The sequence below is a fragment of the Opisthocomus hoazin genome, chromosome 11 (genome assembly GCF_030867145.1).
Source record: "Opisthocomus hoazin isolate bOpiHoa1 chromosome 11, bOpiHoa1.hap1, whole genome shotgun sequence".
In the NCBI taxonomy this organism is placed as follows: domain Eukaryota; kingdom Metazoa; phylum Chordata; class Aves; order Opisthocomiformes; family Opisthocomidae; genus Opisthocomus; species Opisthocomus hoazin.
This window is the reverse complement of record NC_134424.1, coordinates 13387477-13414845: the sequence shown is the minus strand read 5'-3', so window position 1 is coordinate 13414845 and position 27369 is coordinate 13387477. Positions and strand designations below refer to the sequence as shown.

Here is a 27369-nt window from a genome sequence, read left to right as displayed (position 1 = left end):
AAGTGCTGTCTGAGACAGTTTGTCTCATGTCATCCATAAAAATAGTGCAAGGCCCATACTGAGTGCAACTTGAAAGATGCAGACTTTATTGCAAGCAAATAACCTGGGTAAACATGGAAAACTTGGATACATTGTAAGACTTGCTACAAACTTAGCTAAAAAATTCACTCAGGGTTTGTTTTCTGATAATGACACAAGGGAATCGATCATATCTCATCATATAAATCAAAAGCCATGTGTTGAAATCTTACATCATTTGCAGAGGGATTTGCTTCACTTTTAAAATTTTATTTGTATAATCATGTTAATGTTCCTAAAGCATTATGCAACGGTCTATAAAAAGAGTGAGAAAGAGGAAGTTAATGTGTTCAAATGCAGATTAATAAAATGCAAAACAGAAATCAAAAGCACCCAAACAGTTCAGCCCTTGAGATCAACAAATGTATTCAATATAAGAAGAAAACCCACTACTTGAAGACCAAAGGAAAAGCCCACTACAATTTTCAAAGCAGTTTAGTACAGACTAACAGAAAACAGGATACAGAAAAAGTCTACTAATGACTTTTTCCCCTGATATGTCAGGGCTTCTTTTCCTTTATTTATCCAAGTCCCGTTAAGTTATCAACCATATGCCAGTGCTCTAGCTTCTTTAGATAAGAACCTAGCCATCACGCTGCTTCCTAATGCTGCAAGTGCATCTTTCTGATATGAAAGATATAGCAACCATACTTCCCTGTAATACTGATGAGAAACTGCAAAGTTAAAATAACTGATCTTAATAATCTATTAAATACTGATTAAAAATGCAGTACTTATAAAAGGAGTATTACATATGTATTACAAAAAAGACCCCACTTCAAATGCAGAGGACTCCAACCAGTTTAAAATAAAGACCACATCTGGTCACCCAGCTGCTAAGAGCTGCATCTTTAATCTTATGCCCAAGGAGGGAGAGGAACTGATAAATGAAGAAAGCACCATTTCAGTCCTGAGGTTTAGAAACACATCAAGAGCAAGCCTGTCTGAATCAGCACCCAAACAAGGAAAAAAAACCCTTGAGAGGCATAAGCCAACCATACATTGGAGCAGAGCGCCAAATACAAGAAACACCACCTTAATACCATTCAGCAGAAGTGCCTCCTTACAGCCAAAAGGGAGCAGCAAATTAAGGTACAACTGCATGACCAAAATGCATCCGATATCTGCTGCTCTGGAAAGCAAGGACGGCCTTCCTCTCTGTGGCTCTACCACAAATCTAAATAAAGACTAAGGCATCTCATCTTCCTGCTTCCAGTATCATCCCTTGGTGGTCAGAGGATAGCAACCTATGCTGTCAAAAAAATGCAGCCCGCTTGTCTGACAGGCTACCACAATTTTTAGTTTTCAGCCAACTCTTGTTTAATAAGCACATACACTGAAACTAAGCAAGGCTCTCATTCAAACAGAAGCCTGCTCTTACACGCAAGCAATACGTTTCATACGCTTTTCATAAAGTCTCTTCTAAACATGAAGCATGGCTTTCATTCTTTGCTTTATGAGGGATGACCATTCACAAGCAAAGCTGAGTCCTACAGATGAATAAGCAATGTGTTTAGCTAAGAAAGCAAACAGCTCCTGCTTGGAAGTACCTTCACAGCCTAGGTGTCCTTTTCATATGAGACAGCAAAAATAAGCATTCAGAAATCATGAGTCAAGGCCTCTGCCCTATTCCATCCATGTCTTCCATCCAAATTAAAAAGAAATCTTTTATTTTGAGAATTAAGATGTGGAATATTTTCTTAATCATCCGAGATGCCTTTGAGGTTCATGTCGTATCTCAATGAATATTGAGAAACATTTGTTCCAAATCTTCAACCAGGATTTTGGAACAGCAAAAAATGGAGACAGAATGGGAGCTGTCAATAGCACACTGTTGAACAGAAATCACATGATGCAAACTTTGCCCACTCCTCAGGCTGTGGAAAGCCATCTCTTCTTAGTCAACACCACAATGGCAGCTAGGACCAACTACAAAGAGTAGAAACCTCAAAGAGTCAGAAATAATTCCAAGTTTGTGGGTTCTGCCAAGATTATGTGGCTTAGTAACAACTTTCAGAAAGATCTTGAATATTTCTGGAATCTATTACTTGTACACGGCCTCACTTTGCCTCCAGGTGGGAAGGGAATACAGCATCTGGAGGAAAAATTATTCCACACAGAATGATTCTTTTGACTTAGCTTTTAAAGTGAAGTTTCTAAGGACATCACCATATGACCGACCACAGTGGTGCTTATGTAATGCCACAGACATGCTATCACATTTTACTCAACATACTCCTTCTCCTGATAAAACTGAAGAGCATGCACTGCAACACTGGAATAAAACAATTAAAAAGGCATACTAAAATCCCTTTAGCTTAATTCCTTTCACATCATCTATGATGTAAATTATTATGTAAATAAAGAAGCAGGTCAATGGTCTTACTCTCATGCTGCTCTGCTTTAGTACCATAATTTAAATTAAAAGTACATGTATGCAATATTCATGCACACAATCAGAAATCAAAAATCAGCAAATGTTAAGAATTTGCACGTGAAGTTAAGTGACCTTCTGCGCCTATGCATTCTCCTGTAGCCTTTAAGTATATAATCTCAAATTTTTTCAACAGAACCTAATCCATGCCATGCACAGGCTGGACAAAGCTCACTCATTAAGAAAGCTATCCTCTATTTCTTTTCTTCTCGTGACTGAACTGCCCTGAATTTCTTACTTACTGTAAACCATCTAATTCACACTGTATTGCACGTATGCTATCTTACTGGAGTATTTATTTGGTAAAGTTCAGTAATCTTGTCACTCTTGTGATAGAACATGGCATTACGCCTCACTGCAGATAGGAAACTCAACTGCATTATTTTTCACAATCCAAATTCTCAAGAAAAACTCAACATCCAGATTTTGAAAGCAAAAGGCTGATTTTTTCAGAATATTTATCATTTCATTGCAAATATCCTCATTCACAGCTTCCAACAGCCTCAACCACTTCAGCCAATTTTCAACTCGCACCACGACGCCCCCAACCAACCCACACCCCCCAGCTTCCACATGCGAATGCTGTGCGAGATGCCTTGCTAGAGTCATGACTCTTTCTGTCTCCACATTTTTCCACAGAAGGCAATCAGGCTGGTCAAGCATTATTTGCCCTTGCAGTATTTCCCAGTAACGACGTGTAACTACGCACACTTCAGCTTCCACCCTTTACAGCTCGTCCTCTATGTGGGATTCACAAGAACACCAAGAGCACCAAGGCCCACTGCACCTTTGTTTTCTCTCTGCATTGCCTCTTCTAGATTTGAGTGAATCTATTCATACAGGGGAGGACCACATCACCTTTTATTCCTCTGGCCAAAAAAGCATACCACCCTTACACGCTGAACGCTTAGGGCTGTAGGTAGGGAAGAGATCCTCACACTCCAAGGATGTATGGAAGGAAGCAGAAACCAAACACCTACTCTATATCCTTTCATCTCCAAATGACTAAAAGGAATCTTAAGATGTCAAGAATCCTTAAATTAAGTGGTACTGCTTGTGCCATCTATCACTACAGATGACAAAGCACGCATTTCAAAAGTATAATATAATGCCAATGAGTTTAGCCAGCAAGTATCTAGGCAGAGAAAGTCAGACCCATAGTAATACTATGACATAGAGCAAGCTTAACATTTACATACCAATTAAAATTTCTGCAACTTCTAGAAAAAAAATTCAATAAAACATTTTTTCAAAGAAAAAAAACTTTAAAAGTCAAAAGCAATGCAAAATGATAGGTTAAAGAAAGGCTGTCTGGAATTTTCTTCTTCCAATGAATGAACTGCATTCTTTTTCCCAAATAGATTTAGGTTTAGAACAATAACAATACTTTTATCTGAATACTTCAAAGTCACATGCAAAAGAATATATCACTGTAAACACTGGGTTGAAGGTTTTATAGAAGAACTTCTACCAGGATTTTTTTTCTTCTTCTTTAAAAGAAATTTGTTTACTACCAGTCTTTGAAAAGCATAAAAGGGAGGAAACTATAGGGTAAAGAAGTAAAACTTTTATGTGTAAGGAACATTTGGAGCTTTGTGAGAAGGCTGGTTTTGGTAGAATGTGCGACATGTAGCCCAATGTGAGTAATATTATATCTCAAATAAAAATCAGCCCATGAATATACATAATCCAAAAGGTAATTCTCCCAATCTCTGAAATGTAATGGAGCCACTCTAGATCACTGAGGCATGAATATTTACCGTATTCAGGCTTTACTGCTCTCGATCTGGGTTCAATTTTGCAAATTAAAATGAAGGCTCTGTGGATAGAGAGATTAAAGAAGAGCATCCCAAAGCCTGCCTGTTTCCTTGGTGTGGCAGCAGTGATCTGGTTACCCTTCTGTTCGGTTATTTCTTTATACTTAATGGAGTAGGTCAAAAGCAATTGAGAATGGAAAGGGGAGGTCATTATTGGGTCATAACCTTGGAGTTAAAGGCTCACTAAGGAAAACAAACACGGAATGAACATAAAGCTGCATTTAAAAGTAAAACCTGTAATGAAAAATAATATTTTCAGCTCTTTTTATTTCTATTTTGACAGGTCGAAGGGAAAAATAAGAACAAAAATAAGAGCAAAAGTTCTTTTGCTCGTTTCTTTCTCATGAACAAAATTCTCCTGTCCCTTCTCTAAAATAAGCTCATTAACAGAAGTCATGATTTATGCAAAATAAAACAAAGGTAATGAATAATTACCAAGAGATCTGGTAGGCTTCATTAGTGGTGGCAAACGTTAACAATAATCCTGATGATTTGTACATTTTCTAGGAAGTATTTGGAATATAAACACTTAGAGTGCCACGCAGCAAACTAGCAAACACAAGTATGCACATCAGTACAAATCAAATGATACGGTACTACTCCTAGTGAATTCCTTGTACTAACTACGACCAAAACAAATTGTACCTCTGCTATGAGAGGAGAAGAAAAGAAAAAGGAACTAATTAATATCAGAAAAGTATTTTTCACAATAAACCTTCCTATGAAATAAAAAGCAATTGGTATATAAAATCTTCACAGATTTCTCCATGAGTAAGGATTTTTTTGGTGGCAAATTTTAAGACAATTCAACTGGTCAGCAATTTCTAATATAAGTCAGTAACAGTGATTAAGATTAGACAAGTAAATTTATCTCCTCTGCACTGTATATTTTCCAAATCTCAGCAGTTGAGTCTAAAGTAAAGAACAAATGGATTTATCCCTACCATCTTGGCAAATAATACTAAGTTATTAAAGGAATAAAGCAGTACAGTACAAAGTTTGATATAGCAAAAGCAAATCCTAATTTGTCTAAAAAGTCATGTTTACAGTAATGATTCTGATTAATCCATTCACATCCAGCCAGAGGAAGAAAGGAAGTAGAAGGGAAGAAAAGTGGAAGAGAAAAATTAAGGCAAGAATGAAGAGACTACATCTTCTGAAACTGGAAAAAAAAGCCAAAATGTAGCGGTTATCAGCTAGCAAAACCAGCCTTTACCATATAGGGATGCCATGTGATATCTTATGAAATAAGCAATTCACACTTTTTTGCCTCGGAGCTACATCCTGGTACCAAAGGGTTACTGTGCTTTGAAACATTCACCAACGGCCTTACTAAACATTTAATATTTTTCTTTCTGCTTTCTTAAAAGCCCCAGATGTGTTCTTGCAGATCAAAAGAGACCAACTTATAAAGTTAAACGAAATCAAGGGCTTTTGTTCCGAGGCATCGTTGCTGAACTAATTATTCCTGGATGTTGTTTAATGAAATAGCGGTGCCATATATTAAAACAGTTAACAAGATGAGTTGCGTGAGTTATAGGAAAGGTCTGATCTGGGATTATAAATTTAAGGTTTTCTTCAAAGGAGATGAAACAAACTACTCACAACTCCCTAGTCCTTTCTGTCACTGGAAGACTGAAATAAAGGAACCCAAAAATGTATGAAAGCTGAAATATCATTCTACATATTTACCCTTCCCTGAATAATGGAGAACTAAAGATGGGGGAGTCAAAAAAACCTCCCGGGATTCTTTTGAGATGGGGAAATGAAGATCTAAGCTATCCTGTCTCTTCCCTGAATGCTACAGAGCACAAGTTAAAATAAATATTGGTAAAGTCTTAGAAGCTTCATTTTAGATGTATATACACAAAATAAGAAAGGACTCCCATCTTAATCAACCTGGTACAAATAGTTACCAGAGCAATTATTAAGCATTTTTATTAACATGGGAAAAAAAGGTGGGGGGAAGATAAGCAAAGAGTTACTCCAGCGTCAAATTATTAGTAGAACTGGATCTTTTACATTATTCTGCAGCCCCCATCACACCAATATTTTTGGTAAAATGCTTATTTAACTATACATTTACCTCACTGAGAGAAACAAAAGGGTCTCGAGGTCCCTAAGGACATCTTAGACTAGGAAGGCAACTTTTCAGAACCGATGGCTTATACATTCGAACAATAAACACTTCACTTCCCTACTGATAGTCTCTTCTGTGTTTGTATTTTACAGCCTGACACCAGCCAACCCAACACTTGACACCTAATTAACAGACCTAGGAGCTGGAGGTCCATATATTGATCACACTAAATGGGATTAGTGTGAAATAAAAAGTTCAAAGGGTCTTGACCAAACTTCACCATGGCCCAGCTGTGACAGCTGCTATGAATTTGTGTATTCAGTGCCCCACGTTATTATTAAGAGGGGTCTGGCGCACGAGAGTATGCAGTAGCCTACGAGATCACGAAGGTTCACCTAACAATGTCAGGCTCTGTAACTGTAGTGACTGACTCGGGAAAGAAATCCTCTTGCTTGTTTGCATAGGTCTTTTTGATTAACTCATGGAAAGGGTCCCTTCACCTCTGATACAACAAGCATTTACAATAGACAGAGTTGTGACTTCTTTGCCTCTCACGGATTTGCTAACCTGCTATAGAAGAACTGTCCAATTTGAAAAACCCTAGGCTTGAATACAAAGGAAATAATTCCTGATACAGGCTGCAGGCATACCTAGTACATTCTGACAAAGACAGCCAGGAGCTGTGTTCAAACGCTAGAACTCCAAACTATTATCTTCTAAACACACTTTCTATTTGCCTAAACCTCTCAGCTGTCATCAGGTCAATAAGTATTTCTACATTTCACACACACACCCCTTTTTAGCCACAGTCCTACTGACAAGGTTTTTAAACCTTCATCAAGGTCCAAACAAATTTCAACTAGCATCAAGATATTTCAGTCTCTCTGAACATCTGTGCAAATTAATTTCTCATTTAAAACAAGCAGCCTCATTTTCCAGTATCAAGTATCACAGACACCTGTGACAAACATGGGAAACCTACTGCAACTCCAGGAAGGGAACCAGCCCATCGTGCGGAGATGTGCAAGTACCACTGAGACAGCGCACACTCAACAGGATTCCCTTGGCTAATGTGATGCTTACCAAAATATTCAGGATAAACTATGAACAAAATGCAATTTTGTTTGCTTTTGTTGGTGCTTTATTTCTTTTAGGAGTCACTGTCAGAATATTTAAAAAAAAAAAAAAAAAAATCACCAAAAAAACCCCAAACTCCAAACCTCAAGGAAAATCTGCTCTGGGAGTTTCTGTATCAATGATAAGGAAATGCTCATCAATCAGGAGAAAGAGACGGAAAACAGCTGTCAATTTGTAAATAATTTTAACCCATTATGTGTTTGTTAAAAGAAAGCCATATGTGGTCCATGAAGGGACTGTAAAATCAGGCTCACTAAGGTTGCAACACACATGGGAAAGATCAGACAGCACTATAGACTTCACACAAAAACACCTGACAGACCACCAACAACAGAACCTTGGTAAAAGTAAAGACGACAACCTGAAGTGTATGAAAGAAAAGTTGACTGTTAATGCTGGCATGTAAGGGTATTTCACACAGCAAAGAACAATCTTTGAGTACTTTATACAGTACTGCGGCACACCAAAACCAGCTTTTCTTGCCTTTCATTTCTCTTTTTTTCCTATCTATGTATATCTCTTCTTCTGCTAGATTTCCTTCCTTGCAAAATCTTCCACTTCCTATCCTTTGGGTCTCACGGCTGTTGCATGCTCAGTCACACCTGCTGAGATGACCTTCACTGACATAGCCAATGACATTTCAAAGTACCACAATTAGGCTTCAAAATTAACATTCCAAGACTACAAGAAGATTTCACATGTCTCTACTCTGTCTGCAGTCAGGACTGGAAAACTGCAACTGTCACTGCCTCACAGTCTTGAAAGCTAGAACTTTTTCTTTTTAATTTAAAGTTGAAATTACATGTAATCCAAAGTGTGCAGGGCACAAGAAATTCTTTGAAATGACTGGATCCAGTCCAAAGGAAGCTTATCTAGCCTACCCACCAATACAAAATTTTCCTTATTCACTATTTTATTTAGGATTTTTTTTTTGCCAGTGTAGTTTTAGAAGTTCCATCAGATTTTTTAGAAGCACTTCTTCACAATCAGGTTTCCTCATGTTCAGTTTTTTCACTGTAGTCGCTAGCTCTGACAGCTCCCATTTCCCCAAAATATTGGGGGATTATGCCCTTCCTCAGTAGAGCAAAACAGCATCACGACTCTCCTGATACGTTATATGTGCTGTAATTGTATGCACCTTCTCAATTTTAAACGATGAAGAAATGCTCAAGGACAACCCACACACGTTATGGAAGTAGGTATTTCTGAAAAAAACCGTACAAAATCAACCACCCAGTTAGGTTTGCTCATTACTAACATCTAAAAGATATGCCCAGTATCAGCAGAGCATTTTAATGGGAGACAAAGGAAACAACTTGCAATTGAAAAGGCATACCACTGTAAAATGAGGAAGTTGCCTCTGGTTTCTGTACAGTGTCTCTGCTAAGGAGACCCCACCGCACCAACCACCACATCTACCGACTGTTCTTCATTAGCCAAAACATTCTTCTCTCAAAAACCAAAACAGCATTTGCTCTAATGTTTAAGGGAAATGTTATGCAGAGGATATCAGCATTTATCTCATTGCAAATAGATTCTGAACTTTGAATGTATATCCAGAAGTCTCTCAAAGCCAGCAAAAAGCACTGCCTCCCTATGTCACAAGTGTATATTCCCTTTATTCTATAACGCATTACTATTCTTCCACAACAAGTATAGGTATAAAAGATACTCATCACACTGAGACTGCAAGATTTGGTTACTTGCAATTTTAGGAGGGTGGACTAAGATACAAATCGGGATACACCATCCAGTCCTGTATTTTATGAGGTTTTTGACACAATTCAAATGGCTTGAAAAGAAAATACAATTTTATTGGAAGTGAATGGGTACCTTTATTCAGGAAGAAAAAATGCCTAATTAGAAAAGCCTACAGTGAGTCAGGAGTGAATCTGAAACTAAGGACTGATCATATCATTCAAAAGAAAAATGTCAATGTTCGAAACTCTTGCTATTACAGCCAACGTTGATTAGAGGAAATTAAGTCAGCAAGCTGGTATAACCAGCTGAAGTTTTATCACTCTCTTTCAACAGGAGGAGTGAGGGAAAGATAATTTAGACACAGATGAGGCCAAAGACAAACAGGAAAAAATAAGAAAAGCTTTTAAACTTGGCCAGTAAAGCCAAGTTTTCAAAGTCATTCTAAGTAGATGCTTGCTCCAAACTAAAGACACCTAGCTTCAAGAATCAGTAAAACAAAAACGAGAGGAAAAATCCACATGCAACACTTAAGCATGCATTTATATACCGCTTACTCTATATTCTATGTGTAACATGTACGTTTCATAATCTTTGAGAAGATTAGATTTAGAGAAAGAATTTTTAAAATGAAGTTTAATAGGTAGGCAAAACAACTGCCGTTAGTCACTTCACATTTTCATTTTTCTGTCTTTACTAAAAGGCAAAACAATAGTGTACCACTGGAATATTCTCTGTTCAGCCAGTATTATCATTTCTTGCATCCCCTTTGGATATCATATTTTATAACTATGACAGCTTTTTCTCCCTTTCCCTGCAAAAGGTAGGTACCACTTACTGCCTTTGGTTTTTTATTTTATTGGAGCAGGATAAATTGTACACCATTTGATAAACATTCCACCCCCTTATTTTTCTAAGGATATTATTTAAAATTCCAAAAGGATGTTAATATATAACAAAAGCACAGGGTTACATTATTGGAACATCAAGCCTGACATGATATCTAAGGCAAAGTCTTATTCCAGTTGCTTCAGAAGAAAAACATGAAACACCAGTACCTTACCAACTGTGCAATAACAACAATGAGGTTGCAATGAATTCCAATCTAATGCTCAATATTGGATTCCAATTACTGTGCTCGTAGGAGAAGTAAAACTATTGACAAAATATAACACCATTTTTTTCTGGTAAAGCAGCAAACAGTACTGCAGAAAACCTTCCACAGATGTAAATCTACAAAGAAAATCAGGCTCCCACTCAAACTTTACTCTTTTTAGTCTCTCTAGACTACCCAGTATATGAAGGGATGAGCTCTCACTCCACACAGACACAACGAAGTGAGAAAGGGATGCTAGTATGAGGTTTAGTAGCAAATAAATAGCCTTGCTGTCATAAATTTCAGTAGAAACATCATCAGTTAAACTTAGTGGGCTTTGTAGTTTAACATACATTCAGCACAAGTAATTTTTCTACAAGCCTTTGGCTCCATCTGCTGACTTTTAATATTAAAAATAATTGATGAGTCTGAAAACGTTCATGCTTTTGAAGCACTTTAGTCCTCTACATTTTTGTAAGTGTGGTTCAAAACGTACAACTAAATACCCCAAGCATGTGGTGTAATAATTTTGTCAGTTAAAATTATCTCGAAGCAACAATACAGCAGCTCTGAGGAAAAGGTACCTGAGTGAGCCTGGTATGCACAAGAGGTAAACAAACCTTACATGGAAGACTGTCCAGAATTAGATTTAAACTGGAATTGGATTTAAGCAACAAGTATACATCTGGATGGTTATGTCACAGCATCACCCAGCACTTAAGTCCAAATCTGAGAAGTGAGATTCTGAGCAGACTAATAAAGACAATTGAAGATCTATAACAACCCTTGTGAGAGCTTGTTGGAGACATTTGCTCAGCACCTGCCTGTGCTGGTTTCAGCTTCCCCCATTTTCACTGAGATGTCTGCTTCACAGAAACTCAAGCTTATTGTATTTATGAACAAAAACACGATAAAAAATTACTCTGAAGGTTCAAAAGCCTCAGTATTTGCCTGTTCCAGCTCTGATTTGTTTTTCATTATTGCAGAATTCTGATCATTATCAGAGTGCTATGAACTCAAACTAGATAGAATTTCCACACAAAAAATTGCACATGAGAAATGCATCTAACATGTTCTTTAAATATAGCAGGGGAAAGTCTGAGACCCAAAAATAAAAACCAGTTACAGTAACTGTAAAAAATGGCCAATGAAGTAAACAACTAAATCCATCATTAATTAAAGCAGCCTGATTTACATGAACACTGAGCTCCCGCGATTGCAAATTATTCGAGTGGTAACTGCGATAATCACCATCTCTGACAATCTGTTTTCCTTTATGACTCTAACTTTCAGTACCTGTATTAGAAACATCTAACAAGCCACACACACACAGAGCGCCCAACGCACTCAACTTTCCGGACTTCCTGTGCCATCCCTGTGCACTCTGAAAAGTACTTTCCTCTTATCAGCACAGGAGACATTGTCAGCCTCTCAAACCAAATCCCACTTATTGCAATTGCTACATACGGGGAAGGTTTTTTTTTTTTTAACATGCCACCATTCATAGCTTCTACATCAACCTACCAAAGTCATAATATTTGACTTACAGAATCACAGAATGTTAGGGGTTGGAAGGGACCTCTGTGGGTCATCTAGTCCAACCCTCCTGCCGAAACACAGGTAAAAAATAGTAGATGGAATCAAGTGCTTCTGCGAGGAGATTTAAACACAGAATGAAGTCTTAGCTCTGTTAAAGCTAAGATTAAACAGATTTTGAACCAGACCCTAATGCTCACTCTGTCACAAAGGTGTGAAAAATGCTCATCTTCATAGCTTTGTAGAAAAACAGCTTTTCTGAAATGAAAAATACAAAAGACCTTCTTACATATAGCACGTACCACAGCTTTCCAAAAAGCTTCTTTCAAAGCTATTAAATGTTTATAATGTCTCCTTCAGAGCTGAGACCGACGCTAAGGAATCCATTACAAAAGCCATTACTTTCAAAAACTGAAAACAAAACACATGAATTCAAACTCTGAATAAAGATTCCCAAGAAATTTTAATAGTATGTGAAACACTAAAAAGATAAAAGACTCATTTCTACGTGGTCCTGCTCAGATATAGATATAGGTGCAACAGGTTCAAAGCTATAGTTAGGCAAAAGTTCATGCTGGGAAATATTATCACCACACAATTTGAGATTTAGAGACACATTAAGGAAAACATAAAAATATAATCACATTTAAACATAAATCTAACCATCTGCAAATCTGATTTTCCTTATACAGGAAAAGAGCAAGAAAACAAGCATGCATACTGTAAAGTGCTGTGCATAATCATAAAAATTTTAATCATATCAATGTATTCTCTCTGTCGAAGCCTGTCTAAATCCTGACTCAAGCAAAAAGCCCTGGCTGGTGTCAGCATAGCCAGATGACAGCGCACAAATGAAAGGCAGGATTGAAACTTCACTTCAGAGCTGATCAGAAGGGACCTTGTCCATTAGGGACAGCAATGTAATATAAAACAAAAAGCAGTAATGCACTGTTTGATTTGTGGAGTTACATTCACTGTGCCAGAGAACCTCAACATTATGGATTCAAAATAACATTAACTCAGCCCACTACACATTGTGGATATCTAATGGTATGTTTTTACAACTGTTTGTAATGTACATGTCAGATGGCCTAAGTCTTTCTTGCGAGTCACACCATAGCCACAAAACTATGGCTCAATGTTAACTTCTCTTTCTCCCCTAGCTCATTTAAGTTTGACATAAAAATTTCTTTGCCCACCTCTCTTCCCATTATATGAATCTTCAAAACATCTTGCCAATATTAATTAATTTAGTTTCATGCAATCCTCATAGACAAGAATTAGAATCACCCTTATTTAAAAAAAAAACCCACACAAAAACCCCACAAACCAGAAATTTATCATACTTTTGCTTTTTCTCATCAAAACAGGAAGCTTGTGTAAAAAAAAAAAAAACCACACAACTGCTTAGGTTCCTGCCAAAAACATCCCTTAAAAACAAACAAACAAAGAAAATATCCTCAATGTTTTTGATAATCCACCGAATCAGTTCAACATATACGTATTTTAAAGAGGCAGAGGCTACTAAAGCAGCAGTTGTCTTCCCTAAACATGTTCTTGTTACTCTTATTACCTCTAGTATCTCTATTCCTAACAGTAACCCTGAAGTTTGCACCTAAGCCACCATCTGACTTGCTGCAGTCCTATGTACTAGATGCTGCACATCAGACAAAAACCTATTCTAGGTATGGTTAGTATAAAAGCCTACTGAAATTTATTACACAATGAACATAATATTAAGAAAAAGCAACTACAACAGTAACTGAAATCAACAAAATGCTTAGATGAATACTGAGAAAGAGTAGAAAAACTTCGAGAGGTTCTGAATCCTCACACAAAATTTAAGTGACAAACGAACTTCTGAATCATTTTCAGTACCTCTGCCTCTTTCCTGCTGAAGAAAAAAATAAACGATGTCTGTATATATAACAGGGTCATTGCTTCCAATGAGTTAAACTGTTCTCATGGCCGATTTCTGCCACCTGAACTGAACAAGGAGTAAGATCATCTCTGCTGTTCTTTTACAGAATCTACCACACACCCTACATATAGAATATATTTTAAAATCCGTTGCCTAGACAGAAGACAGGTCAACTCCTAAATCTAACTTTCACAGGCCTGAGAGTTTTTAAGCCTACAATTTAAGCATTTAAAGATGCATTAGCTACAGTGACTCTTTAAAAAGGCTATTTGACCTTTTCTTATGATTTCTAAAGCGTGAAACATTTATTCTTGATTATTTATTCATCAGAGGAGGAAAAAAAGAGAGGTCAACTGCACTTTATGGCATACGCTTTCAAGCTAATCTTCACAACCATGAAGAGCCTGGGAGTTTGTAGTTTTCATTTCAGACAGCTGCAAACGAAAGTCATATCTAGGCATCTGTATCATGTTCATCACAGTACTATCTGGGCAGCTGGAATAATTACTACATTATAATTACATTATTCCAGCTGATACTGTAAATATTGACTCTCTCTAGTATTACTTTCTCTTTCATTTCAAACTGCACCAGCTATTATAAAGTTATGGGAATACTCTAGTGACAAGATGTATCTTACATTTAGTTTCAACAGTACACGTTCTTGTGACAGGCATATGACAGCAGATTCAGGTGATGAGCTGAACAAACATTTAAAGAGCAAAGTCAATTGTCATGTAATTTTCATAATAGTAACAAAGAATAAAATTTAGAGTTTTATAAATGGGGTCATCTCAGGACCACACAGTACCATGCACGAAATCCAGAAGACTTCCTATGGTGTTATAGTAATACCTCAAAAAAGTTCTCTGGTTACAGACCGATTATAGAATCCTTAGCACTCATGCACTAGTCCACCCTCTTCTGTCTTCTGGTCAAATTGAGAAGTTTATCTTCAACAGTCTTGATTAAATAATATATCCAATATTCAGAACATTTTTTTTGCTGGCGCCCAGATCTGAGCAAAACTTTATAATATACAGACCGTAGCTTAGTTATTGCAGTACTTGCTGAATTGTTCCGCTTCTTAAAAGCCTGATCAAATGAGGAATTGTACTGTATATGGATGACCAAGGAAGAACAGAAAGTGACATTCACTTCCTTCATTCTGGTTACTGAAATTTTGCCAAAGCCTCCAGCACTTGAACTTAAATATTTAAAACATGTTAGTTACTGCCCTAACTAAGCCTACTCATACTAAAGTTGCATTCGCAGCAGGAATGCAATGTGAAAGCTATGTTTACCATGTAGGAGGTTACCTTTCCAATTACTATTCAAGCATTCCAATAAGATTCCTGCTCAAACGGTATGTATACATGCATGTGGGTCTGTTTTCAATTGAACTGGATTGAGCACAATTCTACCTGATAAATTAAAAGAAATAAAAATAAAGTTAATGACCTGGCAGCAGCAATACTTAAGCAAACAAGTTATGCAAACACAAACCAGCCATCCTTTGCTTTAAAAGTTACCATAAAGTTTAAACAAAAAAGCATTTGGATGAAAGTTTGTGATTATTATAGCAATGTCCATTAACTTAGTTTCAAACTAATCTTGAACCCCAGGGTACACAAACCAAAGAACGCTACATTTGATCACTGGAACAGCAACTGTTCACAAGAAATATGTTCCCTCCTAAGTCCCAGGATAACATCAATGTTTGTGTTCAGTTGCATCCCAGTTGTGGCTCAAGTCATCTCAAAACCCGTCTCCGCCTGTAAGCAGCCTTACAGGACCACTGCTTAAAGTACTCACTTTAGCTGGCTCCAGGACTCCTTTCAAAACACAAATGCAAGACATTTAGCCCTAGGAAAACAACAGCTGGCATGCCCTGTATAGGAGGTATCTGAACGTGCTTATTCATCTTCAGAAACTGCCCTTGAAAGGAGAACATCATTCCGTGTGTGTCAGGTCTTGTCCTTTCTCTCATTAGACCCACTCTAGCTTCAGCCCATGGAAACAAGTTGAAAAATCCCATCCCAAGGGTTCTTGACTGACCATGACCGATGCCGGTTTCAAGCATCAGAGATTTCAAGCCAAGAAAGGCTTCAAGGGGAAGGAACTATACACCATTGCACTGGTACTCAAGATTGCAACAGCAGCTGAGAAAAAGGAGGGATGAAAAAAGTTTCTTCGATCTATGGTGTAAGTCAAAAAGATCAGTCACTCTGAAGGGCAAATTCTGAGACTGGAAAAGAAGCCAGAGATAGAGAAAAATGGAAATAGGCAGGAAAAAAGTAGAACAAGGAGATGAGGGAAGCTAAATCAATAGAGAGAAATCTAAATGTCAGGTGTCATTTTAATAGCTTATTAGATGTCTGGTTTTCTTTTCAACTTTGTTTTGATGTCACAAACCTACATATTTATTTATCCTTAAATATCTTGCCATACTGAAGCCAAATTGTTCACTAATATAACATACAAGAATATATTCCATTTTTCCAGTTGTGGCACACTTTTGTACTGGGATACTGAGCTTCCCCATCAGATCCAGCAACCCAGCGCACTGGTAAATCCCAAAGAGCTACAGAACATTGAGCATCATAGCCTACGCATGGAAGTCCCATCTGCCAGCAGCCCACACTAGTCAGGAGAGCACACTAACATGGCACAGTTGTGAGGAAAATGCCTACACAAATCAGAGAGTGCATGCAGTCATTAGTGAAACTATCACACTTCAGTTCCAAGATCAGCCCCTCAGAACAACTCTACCAGTATAATTTCCCTGTTAGTCCACTGGTTCCCTCTTCTTCAGGTCATTTTTTTCCCCACCTTGTACTTCTGTAACAACTTGCTTCAGCTTTTCTAACAGTTCTCATGAGACAAATGATATACTGAAATCTGGGCAGAAGAAATATAATTTGATTTATCTAAGAAAATCAATCATTGTATCAAATAAAAACATGATGCTCATCTCCCACAGTATTTTCATCTACTATATTTTTCATTCTGAACCTCATTGAACAGGGTACCAGTTTTCAGGCAGTTCTAACTCTCTGCACTAACTATTAAGGGAATATTCTCTGTGAACTTCATATTATCTCATGCATTAACCCCAACCAGCCAGCACTGCAGATCATCCTGAACAAGCAATTGCTATCATAGAAATACTGCAGAAGTTGAAGTCTACCTTGGAGAACAGGATTGTTCCCAGCAATGTTGTGCTCCTATGTAGAGTCTGGAGCCCAAACAGCCATTTAAAGGTGGTTCAAGTGGATAGAAGCAATGCAGAAATTACACACAAATCTCTTCCTGTTCAGATCCACTGTAGGAAGAAACTTGTATACCTTGTGTAATTTTTCTAATCCATTAGAAGGCAATCTGTATCCCAACTGTCTTTAGCTGGCAGGGAGCATAGGGTACATTTAGACCTCCAAGAAAAGCTGCAGATGAATTTTAGTATTTGAAGAGTTAATTGGCCAACACTGACCAGACCACTTCTCTGCCTACAGAGATCATCACATTAGACACACAAGCTCCAAAAATACAGTGTATGGTTTGGATTAGCACTGCCTAGGTTGGCTGCTCTCCCCTGGCTTCCTTCCCTTCTGCTCTGACCAAGTAGAAAAAAATTTTAAAACCCCACAATATATATCCAGCTCCCTTTCTATTATGTCTTATCCCTGGTCCTGAATAAAACAAACCTTAACACACAAAGTCCTTTATCTTGCTCCCTCTTTTTACTGTACCTACGTAATACTTCATAAAAATTACAAGCAATACAAACTAAACCACTGTACTTCAGTATCAGGTAGTGAAAGAACAGCAACATACAAATCTTCATGAGCGGTTTTATTCCTGAGCCTTTGCAAACTCTAAAGGTAACTAGATTTTTTTTTTTTTTTAATACAAAATTAAAATGCATTCTGTTCTTTAGGGTTTTGGGTTTGGTGGTTTTTTGCTGGGTTTTTTCCGGGGATTTTGTTGGGTTTTTTTTTTGAGGGCATGGTGTTGCTTTATTTTTTTAAAGTGTGAACTAAGACAGAAATAAACAAAACCAAAAAAACACCACACAGCAGAAAGTTACAAAACCATTCACTGAAGATGAGGGAACTGATCTTCAGAAAGAGCTCAGCATCTGCTACTCTTCTTCTCTCAAGAGACTGAGCCAAAAAGATTTGAGAAGTTTTTATTGCCAGCTCTAAATTTCATTCCACAGGCACTGGATCAGGTCTTTAATCCTTTACTTAACCACAAAGAACTGTGCTGAGGAGTTTAATTCTTCCAAAACAACCAATAATATCCTAAATGTTGAAAGCGGAGTACTTTTCTGTATAAGCCAAATCCCGCATGTTTTGCTTTTAAGTAAATGCCACAGCAGATGCAAAACCAGTAGGATTCACACTGATGTTTTTCTAGGAAAGGAGGAAAATCTCGAAAAAACAACCCATACTTTAGAAGTGGCAAACAATTAAAGAAACATTCAATACGTTTACTGAATTAAACTGCATGTATTACATTATATGTATATGTTTAATTTACTGTTTTAGGATTTAAGAATCTTGTATTTGATCACCCATGTATTTTGATACTCATTATGAATGCCTTTTCATTTTTTTATCAGTTACATTTAATTGATTCTCCCCTACAACCTAATTTTCTGAACTGCCCTTCTTCACTGCATTTCAATGAAAAAAACCAACAAAAACCAAAACGTTCAAGTGCTAGACTTCTTCCCCAGCCAATGAACCGCAGCATTTTAAAGGCTGTTTATATCCGTATCAGGCAAGAAAAATCCAAGGGGCACTGGAAAAAACAGATGCAGAAACAGCATTCAGACATAGGCTCAGAAAATTTAGCAAGGGTTCTATCTGTTTGCAGTGCAAAAACCAGTCAAGACACCCTGAAATTTGGAAGGAGTATATTATGAGGTGCAAAGAATGAAAAAACTTATTGCAAATTTCACCATGAAAATTCACATACAAGTGTCTTCATGATCCAATTTAGTGGGGTTTGATCCAACATTGTTTTCTGAGATTTAAATGTTCTCTGACAAGACTTGACCGTGCAACTCATTGTGCAAAAAGTCCCTAAAATTAGGGGGACTAAAATTAGTTCTTTACATTCACATACTAAAGCTCACTGATCAGAGGTCCTGGGACATCACATAGGCTGAAATTCTCATGGGCAGGAGCAGATACATCTGTTACGATTTGAATAGCTACGGTGGTTTGGAGGAAACAGTCTGGCAAATACTATTTGGGTTATTCTATCAGACAGTGGAGAATTTTTTGTTGAATGAGCCATAAAAACTACATAATGATTGCCAAAAAAAGACTAAGGTTATCTAACCAACAAAGAAGCTTAAAAAAAAACAAAACACCACACACATCTCTCCATATGGTGGAAGTATATGAAGCCATGAAGTTTCTCATCACACTTACAAAATAATGCTTCTTAGAAGTTCATAAAGTCGATATAATTTGACAGTGAACAGGCCCTTGCCAAGACAGTATCCACTACCGGTTTAAACTGACACTCATTTACTAGGAGACTTGACTAGACAAACAGAAGTAAGTTTCTCTCATTTTTCGTATTTGACATCTCAGGTGACCTCTTGAAAGTATATCAGAGTACTGAAACAGCTGGATGACTACTCTCCAAATACAAGCAAAGCATTTCATAAACACAACTTGCAACTTTTGAGATTGAAATGCTCAACATTAGTAACGGCAGTTGTCTACTGCAAACCTCAGGGATGGTGGAGGTTGGACCCAGTGTGAACATTCCTCTTCCCCTTTGCTGACAACAGCTCAACCACACCTAGCAGATCAAAAATCTGACAATGTCTAAAGAGGCACCAGTCCAATGATTGGACATCCACATGATTTATCACATAAGATTACACCAGACACACTTTTCTGCACACGGTAAAAATGCGCACATGATCCCCTACACAAAAACATCCACGTAACCATTTAGCAATAACACAGCTACTCCGCCTTCAAGGCAGTCATGAACTTCTGACGAAACGCAGTACAAAATGGCAGCATACTGTACTCTTCTACATGCTCCACTGAAGCTATGAACATCCACCAGCCATTCAGCTTGCACCAACATGCTCTAACATTCCTCAGTAATTACATTAAACAGAACAGATAGGAACTTGGATGTCCAGCAAGAAGAAAAGTTTCTACTTCTTATAAGTCCTGAAAAAAACCAACAGCTATCTTTGTACTTGGCTGCCACGTACATGCCTTGTGGCTGCTGTATGTCTGCAGCAGCACTTGATCACAGGTAAGACAATGCTGAGTCAACATTTTCAGGATGACCAGTTTTATACCCATTAACTGGGTCCATCTATCTCTGATTTCTCTCAGTTCAGATTTGACCTCTATACGATCTTCTATAACTCTTAAGACAGAGAGCGCCATTCTTATTAACCAACCTGGAACATCTTCCGTGCCCAAAAACATCTTCAAAGGAATATTAACATATTATCATCTGTTTTACCCAATCTCCCAGTATTTCTAACGTGCTTGTAACTGTGCAATCCAAAGCTAGAATCACTAACAGTGGGCAGAAGGAAGACCACATACCATACAACATTTTGCATTACTTTTCACACAAGGATTGTTTTGTTTTGTTTTGAGACAACCAACAATAGGAACAAAAGTCCTTGTTCTTGCCTGGTTTGCATCGGCCTTCTAAGTAGTTGCTGTTCTTAAACTACTACTTTGATTTTTTTCACCCAGGTAAAGACGGCAAAGATACTTCTCCCCCACTAAAGAAACCACTTTCCTTTTTCAAAGCATACTATAAAAAGACACAGCAGCTTTAGAATTGTACATTCATGCTCACTTAAACTAAATTCACTAAACAAAATATACTTAAATGAATATTTTGAAGTGATGATTGCCAAACCTATCAGTAAAATAAAACGAATCTCTGTTAAAAAAAATCCTTAATATTCAAACTCCAGGAGCTTCTATAAAGCAGGAATGAAAATGTCATGAATTGTTACAGTTTATAAACTGGAAGACTGTAGAGATTAAAAGACCACTGAAATAATCTTAAAGGGCTTTCAGAATTCTGCCAACACTATGTTTTTGCTACAAAAAATCTAGGTTCGTGCTCTTCAAGGTGGATTTCAAGTGATAGTGAGCAAATATTACTAATTCAATTGGACAGTGAACTGTTTGCTGTATCAAAGCTTTTTGCCAAACACATATATATAATTTTTCTTTTCTCTATATGGATAATCAAACCCAGATGGCAATTTACATAGGCAACAGCATAAAGGAATCCAGGCACTGCTGGTGCTCTCAGCCTCAATCAGAGCAAGTATGGGCGTTTGAGAATGTCACTGTTTATTTTTAATTGCTGTGTCCCTCCTTTGTGCAGGTTCAAGCGGTCAAAGATGTCGAAGTCCATTAGTAGAACTGGAAGGTGATGCCACTTCATTTGGTGAGAGGGTTCCTCAAATTCAAAAAGCAGCTGGTCTGTAATGTCCCTAAATGCCCAGTGGGCACCAGCTGTCAATCTCAGTTACCACAGGGTCAGGGCAAAATAAGGTCAGAGAGACTCATAAACCACAATGTGTTGTGAAATGTGCTTCCTCCGTTACCTTGTAGGCCTGAGAAAGGTTTGACCTTTTATAGGTATCCTAACCCAGCTCTGCATGATGCTAGCAGGGGTAAGTACAACACACAACTCTAACTTACAAAAGTTGCTTCCTTTTACTGTGCCTTGGTTTCCATACCTGCACAATGTGAACATGAATATTGACAAGCTGCTAGTGGCAGAAAAACAAAATGCAAAACTCTGCCTACCACGATTACCACTCAGCAGCATGGACACATCCATTTCACACAGTGGAAGGATTAATTAATTAACAGCAATTGAAAAGAACTAAAACCTTGATGGAAGTTGTTAATGCTGTAAAAGCCAAGTGATCTGGCTTCTCTTTGTCAACGACCTGTTTATCTGCTAACTTGCCTTTCACTTCACCACCTTCCCAGTCACTTGGGACTACAGCATCTTTTCAAGTCCCACCTAAAGCCTTTCCTACGGTCCTTTTAAACACCCATTTGCAGTTTGCAAGTTATTCACTATATTTTTGTCATTTTCCTCTTCATTCAGATTCTCGAAGAGCAGACTAATTCCTAAACATATTTCTCCAAAACATTCTTGTACTATACATGAAGAGCTAAGCAGTCATTTCCAGATACAATCTAGTTATGCATTCTTTCTTTGCAAGACAATTACTCCACTCTGCCTCACCCCCACCTCCCAGAGCGCAAGCGATAGGAAGCTTGGCCAGTGCTACACCGAAGGAAAAGCAGCTAACTCAGCTACGCAAGGGCCCTGTCTGGCTGCAGCCATCACTCAGCGCTCGTCAGCCTTTTACTCCTAACTACTTGTAGCTACTTGGACCCCTTGTGCAAGCAGGCCACAATGGAAAAGGGAAGGAACTCCGGCAAGGGGAAAGCAAGAGAGGCTGAAACTGAAGCCACAATCCCAGCAAAGCAATTCCCTGCAGGAATTGCAAGCGTGGCTCCCAGAACGGGCTGCACGCTGTAAATGAGAATATGGGCAGTGAGGAACTCCACTGTGAAAGCAGACATGACAGGGTACATATCATGCAAATCACTACGACAACATGATATAAATTAGATGGTCACTGGTTTTACAGAAGAGGCTGACCAGAAGTTAACTGTCAGCTATCAGCAAAATATTTTAGGTGAAATCAGAACGCCTCAGTCCTTCACTTGCCCACAAAGTACCAGCAAAAATGAGAATGCAGCACATTCACTCAGTAAAAGAATAAGGTCCTCACAGTAACATGACTTGAGGATAATGCTGACAGTACCAAAACAGTCCCATCCAGGCTTGTTCAGCCAAAAGCTGCCTGCTCTCAGAACGTAACCAGCCAGGTCCACGTTAAGTGGCAGCTGCAGAACACTCCAAGTCTTGACTCATTTTGGGCAATTAATACAAAGGGAAAGTCAGAGCAGTCCAAATCAGCATCTGTGAAATAGGCTTCACCTATTCCAAGTGTAAAGTCACCTTGATTTCTTTCAAAGGATGAATATATTTTAAGGAAATAAAATAGTAACAACATTTAAGCAGTCTCACTGCCACTGAAGGGCCTCTTGAATTTCTACAGGCTCTCTAAAAAGCCCAACGGCGGCAAGCCACACACTGCATCCCTGCAGTTCTCCCAGAACACGCTGACATCAATTAAAGCCCCAATAAACAAAGAGAATGTGCATCAAGCATTTCAGTGCTGCTTTCTTGTCATTTCCTTCACTTCCCAACATCTTGGGAAACCTATCTAGTCAGATTCTTTCGCAAGCCTTCTCACTGCCACACAACATCTCATATGAAAGCAGCCTCATTTAAACCTTGCTCAGTCCTTGGGCACATCCTGTCTTGGAAATAGGCTCACCTTGCTTTTCTGAATTTGAAAGTCTAACACACTAATCTAGGTCAGTGTTCTTCATTCATCTAAAATTGAGCAGGTAACTTCACTGGCTGCCTTATTTAAAAATCTCTGTATCTCTTCCTATTATAAGCTGGTTTAGGAGAGTACCGAAAAAACCCCCAAAAACCACACATTGAAAATAACTGAATAATTTCATATTGGAAGAGAACACTCTCCTCTTTGTTGAGTGTCATCTTCTGTTATTAAACCTGGGGGGAGTGAAAATGAGACACTCACCTTCAGGGCAGGAATCTCCACATTGTCACCAAGGCTAACAGAGCCAGAAAGAATAGTCCCTGTCATCACTGTGCCTTGACCTTTGATAGAGAAACAGTGATCAACTGCCATAAGGAAGTGTCCCGAGGGGTCTCTTGATGGCAGGTAAGCCTGAGACTTCAGGACCTGGGGGGGGAAGAAAGAGAAAAAAAAAAAAAAAAAAAAAAAAGATAAAAGACAAAAGCAGCACCAGCACCATGCCTGGGTGAAAAGTCAAGACAGCCACACAGCAAAAGGCAGGCAAGCGGATGATTGATTGAACAAGCTTGCAGTTTTACTGATTTCAGGCATCTCCCAATGAGCTTAGAACACACCAATGTCAAATTAACTGCGTGCCATAGAGGAGATGCACACTTAGCAGCGGGAACAGTTCGATTTTCTGCCTTCGAAAGATTTGGTGCTGCACATTTAGCTTGGTTAGCAGAACTGCACTGGCGATAAACTTGCTGCCAAACTCAATACAAACACTGCAGCAAAGTAAAGAGGAAAAAAAAAAAATCCTGTACATCCCCCCTTTTTTTACCGCTCCCCTCTCTCCCCCTACAATTTTATAGTACATTTTGCTACTTCAGCTTTTTTGGATTTTGTGAAAATGAACTTATATACAGATATTAGTGCCCCATAAAGCCCATCCTTGCCTCCCTTCCAGAAAAACTATTATACTGGGGTAAGTTTTCAAAGTCAACTTCCCCTTCAGATTTCTGTTAACACTTCTTCGAGGATCGATCCACTAAGAAAAATAGCTATATAAGTACCATTTTCTAGAGAAATTCCTCAAGTTTAGAAATTCTCTTTTGCAGACAAATACTATCTTTCTTAAAATATATCATAGTCAAAAGATATTACTTATAGAAATGCAGTCATGTATCCAACAGTGCTTCAGAGGAAATGGTTCACCCCTGTCTCAACATCACTTTTGATATCTGCCTCTGTTAGAACATCAGCACATAAACTTGGCACTGCCTTTAATGTCTGCTTTTAAGGTCAGAAACTGGAGGTTAAGCCCAAGTTGTAATGGCAGAACAATGGAGAGAGTCTCTTGTCAAGGACAGAAAGGGTAATACCTTGAAGCTCAATGGCAGGGTTCACACAGCATTTGCCAGCTCTTCTAATATTAGGTCTCAGAGTGGGCAGAAACAGCTGCAACGTGGGTACTTCCTCCGAAGTTTTTAACCCTAGGGAACATCCCAGTAAGTCTGCCTGCAACCAGATGAACGCAGAACTACGGACTTGCCTACCTCCAGCTCTCTACACATTACTGTGGGCAGCCAGGTTCTTGCTAAGTCTGTTCTAAGACCAAACCACACTGCAGCCCCAGGGCCACCGCAGGCCAGGTGTGCCTGGGAGGAGGTACAGCCTTCAGGGAGGAGGTACAACCCTCGGTGTTCAGCAGCCATGCAGAACATCTTACCTTTGTGCAAGCCAGACTGCCTGGGCCAGGCATCCCTAGATTTTCCATGACTGGTGCTGCACCCTAACTTTAGAAATTTACAGGTAATTTAAACCTATCAGCATCCAAATATTCACAGCAGGGGTGACAAGTCTACTACAAAGTGCTCTCAAACAGCTATATTAAGTGTCCTGTCCTTCACAGTATAGCCGTCATACTATATAACTTATCACATAACTTAGTTTTTTGAAAACGTAAGAATTTATTCTCCCTGCACCCCACCTCTCAAAAAAAAAACCAAAACCCAAAACCAACAACCCACATTGCTGAAACTAAGGATACCTGTGAAGCACCCAGTTTGCTTAAAGTCTTTTCTTGTTCCTATGGGTCTGACACAATGTTAGTCATACAATTACACAGTTTTTTCCAGGCCCTACCTCATTTAGGGCACAGGGTAAATCCAAGCCACGCTTTTTATTGTTTGCAGATGTGTTAGGCATGCAGTAAGCAAGGCAGAGCATCCCAGAGAAAGATGTTTTCATCGTGAAGGCAGGTGGTGCTCCTCTAGAGAATGGATTCTAAACTTGCTTATGCCAGAATTCCTATGTATTGCCATTCTCTTAAAAATTAAACTTTCCACAGGTAATCACTGACTATACACCTCAGACTGTCCAAACAGAAACCCCAAAGCTTAGCAATCAAAATTGGTAGGTACTATGATCTGAACATAAGCATGCCCCAAGAATTCCTAGTTTCCTTAAATTTGACAATCAAAAATCAGCAAACTCAGTGGACTCAACTCCTTTGTGCCTCAGCTTCCAAATTTAAATACAGATTTAAGTCACCTCTATACCTTCTATAGGTCTTTGGGAAGTAAATTAACCGTTTGCCAAGTGCTCAAGACCACAGTGATATGTGCCAAAGAAAAGTCCAGGAGGAAATTAATCATTCTGAATGCAGAGCAGTATTTGAATGGAATCATGAGGCCACACCGAGAATAATGAGAATTAAAAAAAAAAAAAAAAAATACAGACTACCTGCTCACTAGTTGAGCCTGTCCATCCAATGCAAGGAATGAGGCAAGCGTTGTTCAGAATAAAAATCATGCACTTAAACACTGGATCATAATGCATACGTGAAAGAAGACGACACTCTCCGATGTATAATTTCTGAGTGCCTGACTTCATAACTTTACTATTTTCTTAACTGTGATACCGTTATAAAACAACATCTACCAAGGATTTGGCAGAATTTTAAAGTTATTTTTATTCATTATGCTTCATAATTATTTACAACTTTAAATCAATTTCACCACGTGTGATAGCTGTTTCTTAAGCCACAGCTATTAAAAGGCATTGAAGGCTAGTAGTTGAAAAAGGAGATCCACTTTTGGGGCACGCAACCTCTACTGCTCCATTCACTGGAAGGAATCTATAAAGAATCAGATCCCTTCAAACTGACATTAATGCAGGAGTTCCTCAGCTCTAGATACCAATACAGTGTACCCCAAAAGACTTAAAGAATTTTGAGTGCATTTTATGGCATTATTATGTTCTTCAGCAGGTACCTCAATTAATTCAGAAACACCTAGTGGGTTCTCAGACTCTGGGGCTTCTGGTCCACCGGGCTTTGCTGCAACAGCAACAATAGGACACCCACAGAACCTGAAAGAGAGAAAGACTCCCACCATTAGACCACAGATCTCCTGCACGTGTCAGCATAAAGTACTTCCAGACTTATTTGACAATGAAGGCAAGGAAACTGCCTTGAGTTCTGATTTACCTGCTCTTCCTCTATAGTGAATAACTAACAATTATTTCTTGAATTACTGAATCTGCACTACTGGACCTCACCATGGAATCTTCAGTCCTGTTTAGTATTAGTTACTGATTCAGCTCTAGCAGACAAGAGTAAAACTTCAGTTTATTTCAGAAGCAAGGGTCCGTTACCCAGTCTTACAGCAGTGGCTTTGTGTTCAAGCCATTTTACCTGGAGACAAGCACTATTTTCAGCTTTCACTAGATCAATTGTAATCCTATCTGTAGAGTCATAACCTTCAAACAGGGAGCCAAATGCCAGATGCCACATAAAGTCCACCTGAGTCTGCAGGCCAACTGCAAGATCTGCAGACCTGGATTGGTAGATCTAAATCTACCAAAATCAACGTTCATGAAACTCACAAATCTCAAACATGCAAAGGTTTAGAGAAAAGCAGTACTTCCACACTTGACCTCAGTTCAGCTTTCTGCTTACAATGAATTTTACTTCTCAAGTCCTTAATATTCAGCAGCTTTTTTTAAGTCTGCTGACTGAAATGGTAACTTTTGCTCCCTAAATTGCAACCTAGTGTTTGAATCACCTGATCGCTTGTTTTGTCTACATTTTAGAAAGGTAAGGTATACTAGAAGTCAAATTACCA

At 38.4% G+C, this 27369-nt stretch overlaps 1 protein-coding gene across 2 annotated transcripts in view; it reads right to left on the bottom strand.

Annotated features, from left to right (window-relative positions):
- EEFSEC (eukaryotic elongation factor, selenocysteine-tRNA specific) overlaps window positions 1-27369 on the bottom strand; it is a 128040-nt gene that overhangs the window by 63105 nt on the left and 37566 nt on the right. For both annotated transcript variants that reach the window (XM_075432553.1, XM_075432554.1), the window contains exons 3-4: window positions 26518-26614; window positions 23522-23686 (exon numbers count right to left, since the gene is read on the bottom strand). In XM_075432553.1, coding sequence (XP_075288668.1) covers window positions 23522-23686; window positions 26518-26614 — 262 coding nt within the window. The remainder of the gene's footprint in view (window positions 1-23521; window positions 23687-26517; window positions 26615-27369) is intronic.